This window comes from Berghia stephanieae, chromosome 4, assembly GCF_034508935.2.
Source record: "Berghia stephanieae isolate SIO BIC M18660-M18661 chromosome 4, UCSD_Bste_1.3, whole genome shotgun sequence".
Taxonomy (NCBI): Eukaryota; Metazoa; Mollusca; class Gastropoda; order Nudibranchia; family Aeolidiidae; genus Berghia; species Berghia stephanieae.
The window spans coordinates 13,163,571-13,171,266 of NC_088363.1; the positions used below are offsets into that span (position 1 = coordinate 13,163,571).

The following is a 7,696-nucleotide window of genomic DNA, read 5'->3' on the forward strand; positions in this document are numbered from 1 at the left end:
ATAGTTGCTGTGTTTGCTATCATCACGTTATAATAACTATCATTGTTGTAGATGTATTTTATTCTTGTTATTTTTTTAAACAATGGTATTGTCTTTGTCTTGTTTGTCTTTTTTGAAACTAGTAATAGTGGTTTGATATTCTTTCTGTTCTTGTTGCTTGTCTGTTTGATATTCTTTCTGTTCTTGTTGCTTGTCTGTTTGATATTCTTTCTGTTCTTGTTGCTTGTCTGTTTGATATTCTTTCTGTTCTTGTTGCTTGTCTGTTTGATATTCTTTTTTGCTTGTTCTGTTGCTTGTTTGTTTTGATATTCTTTCTGTTCTTGTTGCTTGTCTGTTTGATATTTTCTTTCTTGTGTTCTTGTTGCTTGTTGTTTCTGTTTGATATTCTTTCTGTTCTTGTTGCTTGTCTGTTTGATATTCTTTCTGTTCTTGTTGCTTGTCTGTTTGATATTCTTTCTGTTCTTGTTGCTTGTCTGTTTGATATTCTTTCTGTTCTTGTTGCTTGTCTGTTTGATATTCTTTCTGTTCTTGTTGCTTGTCTGTTTGATATTCTTTCTGTTCTTGTTGCTTGTCTGTTTGATATTCTTTCTGTTCTTGTTGCTTGTCTGTTTGATATTCTTTCTGTTCTTGTTGCTTGTCTGTTTGATATTCTTTCTGTTCTTGTTGCTTGTCTGTTTGATATTCTTTCTGTTCTTGTTGCTTGTCTGTTTGATATTCTTTCTGTTCTTGTTGCTTGTCTGTTTGATATTCTTTCTGTTCTTGTTGCTTGTCTGTTTGTTTTTCTTCTATTATTGTACTTGTAGGTGTCCTCGTCGGGGTAGTCTTGCCAGTATTCCGTTAGTTTTGGTGCGAGTGTTATCATTGATTTTGTTTTCGTGATCATCTCCCTTTTTATAGCGATGGCAGCGCCACCACACTTTGGTTAATTGAATGGAGTCCCCAAGGCATTGGCCTGTCTCCACATCTCTACACTCTCTTCCCCCCCCCCCCCATCACACCACACACACACAAGCACACTCACTTATATTCACACACAAACACATACACACCTTCTGTTCTCATATTCGTAGTCATTCCCTCTTCTTGACTCTCGTCGTTGCCAATATCATCATCTCTAACATAAAATGAGGAAAGGAGCTGAGAAGAGCCAACAACGATAACAAGCAATAATATAACAATGATAATATGGTCATTAATATGGCAGTTGTAAACAAATCGATCTATTTGACCGTTCTTTTCTGAGGATGTTACCAAGAACTTGTCGTTTTTCTTTTACTTTGAAAGAAAGCTGGATTACTGTAAATGATGTGTTGTTTGGGATTTACAACAATATGTCAGAGAATATTGGAGCAGAAAGTCCTAAAACATGGATGCACTCATTTGTGATACCTGTATCAAATAAAGTGAAATAGGAAATGTAACAATTACAGAACAATCAGCTTATATGTCATCCCAGCAAGATAACATCATCTTAAACAGACTGAAAAAGTAGGTCAGAGGAAACATAAAAGAACAATAGGAAGACCCAAGGCTAGCAGAGGCAAATTCCAAGAGGTGTTCAATGGGGAGGATCTATATTACCTTTCCATGTCTCGAGGTCATTGGTCACATTGCAAAGTGTGCTCAAAAGAACCACATAGTGAAAAGTGTTCACAGTTTCAGAAATATGAAAATGTCACAATTAGTCATTATTTTGATCAGCATGACTCCTTGGTATGTTTACAACTTTCATAAACACAGCAGCGTGTTTACAATTGTTAAGAAATGTCCAATCGCTGAACAGCAACTAATCATGTGGTCGATGACCAGGTTGGACAAAAACGTGAATATTGATCGCTCCCATTGTCACATTCTTATAGAGAAAGACCCAAACCATCAAATAGCTATTCCACGACTTTATACTATACTTCAGGAAAGCATAAATGACAGGGTGTGGAATGAAGCTCTTTGGAACACACTAAGACTTTGCGACTTTGACGAAAGATTCATTCAAACAATAGAAGCACTATAATAACGCAACCTAAAATGGACAATAATTGCTTGCAAAGACCGTCCATGGAATCGGATCATCAGAATTTGAACATGTACAAACCACCAAGAGGGATCACAGCGTAGGTCTCAGCACAGCCTGCCCATCAGGCATTCTGCAATCTGTCTCGAGGACTCGAATTCTGCCGTACTCTGCAAAAGCCCATATTTTAAAATTTGGCCAGAAAACTCGTCCTTCAAATATCGATCGATTTAAATGACCCTCATCTTGGAAAAAAAAACCCCTCTCAAACCTGGGACTTCGCGAAGTTTTAAAATATGGGGTTTTCCAAAGTACGTCAGAATTGTCACCACGAAGCGGTTTACATTGGCTAAAGCGAGATCACAACGGAACCCCGTTTGTGGATCTGTGCAAATAGACGTCATTCTGTGTAACAATCACACTGGTAAAAACATCTTTAAGGGTATCGTAGCCAAGACTGTACACATCACAGAACAAACATTCAAAACAAAGGGAGCTGAAACTGTGGATATGGTTGACAAGATGATTCCAGGTTGATTATTGATAGATTCTATAGAAATGTCAGTAAGAATTAAATATCTAAAGATATGAAAATCTCTTTATTCATTTTCATGGATGACTTTTTTCTTTCTTTAGGTTTTATATTGAGAAAAGATCAAGGTAATGCAGGCGTGGTCGCCGCAAAGTAAGCAATAGAGGCTAAGATTCCTGGTCATGGAAAAGCCAAATGAGATGAAGACTACAGAAATTCTTTCTTCATTAGAACTATCTCGGAGTGGAATGGGCTGGATGAACTGGTCATCATGGCACCACACCTAAACGATTTCAAGGCCCGACTGACATGGGCCCGCGCCCAATGAGGACGCCGCTGAAATACAACCAGACCATTGGTTTCTTCAGCGCCAACCATACAGATACAGATACAGAAGAGAACAGGACTTGAGCCGTGTTTCTGTAAAGACAGCATAGATGGAGTGTCAGGGCATTCTTGTTTTGCGACAGTCACAGTACTCAATTTGTGACGGAATCCACGAGCTTGCAAAAATAAGCCAACCTATTTTGAAGCTTAGCCCAGGTTGTTTGATCTCTATTCATTATTCATTTCGCCAATATAATGGTTATGTTGTGGACCATAAATATATGCATTAATTAGAACAACTCGAATCTCTCAGTTCATCACAACCTTTGACCCGGAACTGGTAAAGTCTCGAGTTGCTAACACAACCAATTTTCAAGAGTCATCAGACCTTTGGTGTCCTCTGGCGAGTAATAAACAAGGGGGAGAAGAAAAAAATCCACTTTTAAAAAACTCCATCCCATTAGTTATACAATGAGAGTGGTTTCCCTTCGGCGAAAGCAATTTTACCTCTGACCTTTGGAGATTCAAAGGTCTAATGTAGAAATAAATAGTTTCGATATGCGGCAATAAATCACTGGAACTGGTGTTTTGTTTTGCTTTGTTTTTGTTTTTCTTGGGGTTATATGGGGGGGGGGGGGTACCGTGATGATGATCAACAATATTGTTGTTTTTGTTGTTGTTCTTGTTGTTGGTGTTGCTGCTGCTGCTGTTGTTATGCCATATATTATGCTGATTCGTGTTTTGACTCCTTGCGCCATTTTGTATTCGAAGCAAGAGTAGAATACTTTCTGATTTCAACTCCAGGAAAATTATCAACTCTTGATTGCTCATGATAAAACTAAATTAACTGATTTTTTTTTCTTCCAACTGATCAAAAAATATGTAAACTACGGTCATAAGTTTAGACACTTTATTATTTATGTTTAACGAGGGAAATACCATTTTCAACGCTTAGCTTTGTGGAAATGACAGGCAAATCGCTACGAATTTCCAAGATGTCCTAAAATTATAATTGAAAATTTGAGGACATTTTTTTCCCAGCAGATCTGACATGACGTCATTTCTTTAAAATAACAAAGATAATAAGGTCACATCCCCAAATATACACGCAAGTAATTTTATGGAATGTTTCTTGTGTGTATTTGCCGCTGTAAAGAAATGCCTTCTATATAACAAAGGGAGATAGTTGTCCTACCCACCAAGGTCTCGGGTAGAATCAAACCCATATAATTAAATGATTTATGAGTGTAGGATGGGTGTTGGAATAGAGACTCCCTTGTTTTCGCCGTGGGTGGTGTAGACTATGAAGGCAATGAAAGAACGGAGAGTTATCATGTTCCATCAGTGTTAAAACACCCTCATCAATCTTATGCATCAACCGAGATACCGTTAGATACCCTGTCCTATGTTTCGGCTTGGGCCGATGTTCAACTGGCAGTCTGCGATTTGAGGTCGAAGAAGGAAGACCTGTACAGCCTGTGTGTTGGCTGGAATTCTGTTTGGCTATGTTGAAGCCACAGTGAAAAGGGCCCAAAGTGGCCAGTATTTTATGTCGCACCCGAATATGGGCTCTCAGGCGATATGTGTTGGGCCTGTGTGTTGGCCAGCATTGTGTTTTAGGCTGTATTGTAGCCGAAGTGGGCCTAATATGGCCAGTATTCTGTATATCGTACCCGGTTATGGGCTCTAAGCGATATTGTGTTTTTGTAATTTGTGCTCGGTGAGAATATATAAAATTTATAATATTGTTTTGATGTGCTGAGTAATCATCAAGTGATTAAGTGATTAATATCGTAAAATTATTTCACTTATCTTAAAGTTTAAAATAATATACAGTTTTATTGTTTTAGTGAATAATTAATTCATTGAGTTTAATTGTGTTGAAATTGAGAACGTGACCTCAGTTAAATGAATTATTTTTAAGTAAATACTAATTGATCACTTACGCTATCATTGTGTCTATGTTAATTTCATTTTTACTAATATATCTATATCTATCTTCTAATATAGTGAAGAGCTGACGGGGCTAGGACATAGCGCCCGGTAAATGCGTTTGCATCTTTGAACTTTGTAATTTTGTCGGGGCTAGGACATAGCGCCCGGTAAATGTGTTTTGAACCCTTTTGAACAATATAATTTTTGAGAAATATGAACAAAATACAATGTAACGTTTGTAAAGATGAGGAAGTAACACTCGATCTATGTGTTTTATTAGGAACAATTTTGGATTTGAACAGGCTGGAACACCGCACCCTGTGTGAACAATTTTGTTGATTAATTTTATTCTCCTTTCGGAATATAAACAGTTTATTTTGACCCTATATGTAATTAATAATTTCATTATTAGTGGGAATTAATGGAACGGTTGGAACCTGGGTGAAGTATAGTTTATTTTGGTTAAAACTAACATGAATTCTATATTGCATTACTACTTTTTACTTGTATGTACTTTTGATTTTCCTGACAATATATGCAATGTTATTCTGTTTTGCTCAATAACTATGAGCTGTTCCCCTTTCTTTTACTTTAAATAAATAATAATGGCTCTCTTGTCAGATACGGTGTTCTGTTGGTGATTGTAACGTCCACGTCTACCTCTCCACACTTTAAGGTCATAAGCGGCCTTCGCATCCATTGCGAGTTACGAACGCACCTTGTGACATGAATTGGCGCTGCGAGCAGGGTTTCTTATTGTGTGGTTGGTGGTCTGACGTTATACATCAACAGACACCTTCGTTTCTGAGAAGTCAATGCCTCTTATTGTTGTGGGGATTTAGAGTCGCTTCCTGTACTGATGCATATCAGGGGGTTGGGCTGTCAGATCTAATTTCAGGCGCTACCTCTCATCATTTAACGACTATGTACTGTCTGTAATGTAAAGCTATAGTTTGGGTGAGTGAAATGATATCACGTAATTGTTCAGGCGTAACAAGGTTACACTGATGTTGTAGGGTACGCGCGGCGTATCGCTACTTATTGTTTTGTTCATAAAGCGAGTGAACCACGAACTATGAAAGGCAAGTGTGAAGGGCCTTAATACTTTAATTTGATTAAAGTCTAGATAATGTTGTTTTGGTATAATGTAGTGGTCATCGCTTGATGTTTTAAATTTTTGAACTGACGAAGCGTCAGCTGTTATTATTGATTTTGCTATTGTTTGTTTGACAATAGGTATACTGGGTAGATTTTTATCTGCATTTAGCTGACCCTTCTCTTTTTATATTATTCAATCTATCGATTTTTTTAAGTACGTTGCGATAAATATTTTGTCATTATGGATGTGGAACGGTTGTTAAAATGTGGGGAAAAGTTGGGTTTACATGGCGACGAACTGAGAGTGTGGGTGGAAGAAAAGTTGGAACGGGACAGAGAGGAAAAGGAGAGAGAGAGGTTTGAGAAAGAGAAAGAGCGTGATGCAGTCGCAGAACAAACGAAACAACAAGCTCTTCTTGTTGAAAAGCAGCTGGAACTAGAGCGCCTAAAAATTGAAAATTCAGTGGTCCCGGTTCGAACCCCTTCCTCCACTGACAGTGAACCCTCGACTGGCAGTTGTGGAGCTAAAAGTCCTCGCCTGCCATATTTTGATGAATCGAAAGATCAGATAGATAGCTATCTACTCAGGTTTGAAAGATATGCAACCGTAAATCGATGGAGAGAAGAGGATTGGGCGATTCATTTGTCGGCGTTGCTTAGAGGCAATGCGTTGGACGTGTACACTCGCTTGGACGAGGTAGACGCTACCCAGTATGATAATGTAAAGTGCGCGTTATTGAAACGCTACAATTTAACGGAAGACGGCTTCTTAGAGCGTTTCCGTAAAAGTAGACCAGAAATAGGAGAAAGGATGGGTCAGTTTCGAACCCGTATATCCACATATCTGGAAAAGTGGATAACTATGTCCGGCAAGGATAGAACAAAGCCTGAGGACATCTTGGACTTGATTGTTAAAGAACAGCTCGTAAATGTTTGTAACAAGGAGCTGGTGGTTTTCCTGAAGGAAAGAAAACCAAATACATCTATGGAAGTAGTCGACACTGTAGAGAAATATGTCGAAGCGCACGGGACTGCCGGCGCTTTCTCAAGAACTGTGTCATATCAGAATGACAAGGTTCCAAGCAAACAGCAAGATGGTCACAAACCTGTCATGAAACCAACTACTTCAGTAATTAGATGCCACAACTGTTTTAAAGTTGGACATTTGAAGTGGGATTGTAAGAACAGACCACAAATCTCTGCAATACAAAGAGACACGAAATGTGGATACTGTGGTCGTAGGTACCACTCCACTGAGCAGTGCTGGGAAAGAAAAAGGATGGAGAATACTGATAAGAAGACTTTTGGAGTAGCGGCTATGAATACTCCAGAACCGCTGCCGTGTTGTAACAATGCACAACATCATGTTGCTAACAATGGTATCATGAACAACACTAACTCTCAACGTCAAGCGCCGAGGGAAAATAAAGAATTTTGACAATTAATTACGGTGTCCGCAGCATGTTCGGGACACGCGATAGAGACGACAGGTATGCCGGTCGCTATTGGTTGGATAAATGGACAAAGAGTTAAAGTGTTGAGAGACAGCGGCAGTAGTTGTGTTGTGATTAGAAAAGGCCTTGTGAGTAGAGAAAAGAAAGAACAAGAAAAGAGAGTGAAGGTCAGTCTAGCTGATGGGAAGACTGTGAGTGCCCCACTAACTGAAGCGTGGCTTGATTGTCCATATTACAAGGGAAGAGTGACGGCTCTAGAAATGGCCTCACCTTTGTATGACGTCATTTTGGGAAATATACCAGGAGTCAAATGCCCAGGAACGCCAATAAAATATGACG

At 38.8% G+C, this 7,696-nt stretch overlaps 1 protein-coding gene across 1 annotated transcript; it reads left to right on the forward strand.

The window, feature by feature from the left end:
* Window positions 1-6,144: 6,144 nt before the first annotated feature.
* On the forward strand, window positions 6,145-7,341 carry LOC144971695 (uncharacterized). The gene has a single exon (XM_078912768.1). The coding sequence runs from the start codon at window positions 6,145-6,147 to the stop codon at window positions 7,339-7,341; it is 1,197 nt and encodes a 398-aa protein (XP_078768894.1).
* The last annotated feature ends 355 nt before the right edge of the window (window positions 7,342-7,696 follow it).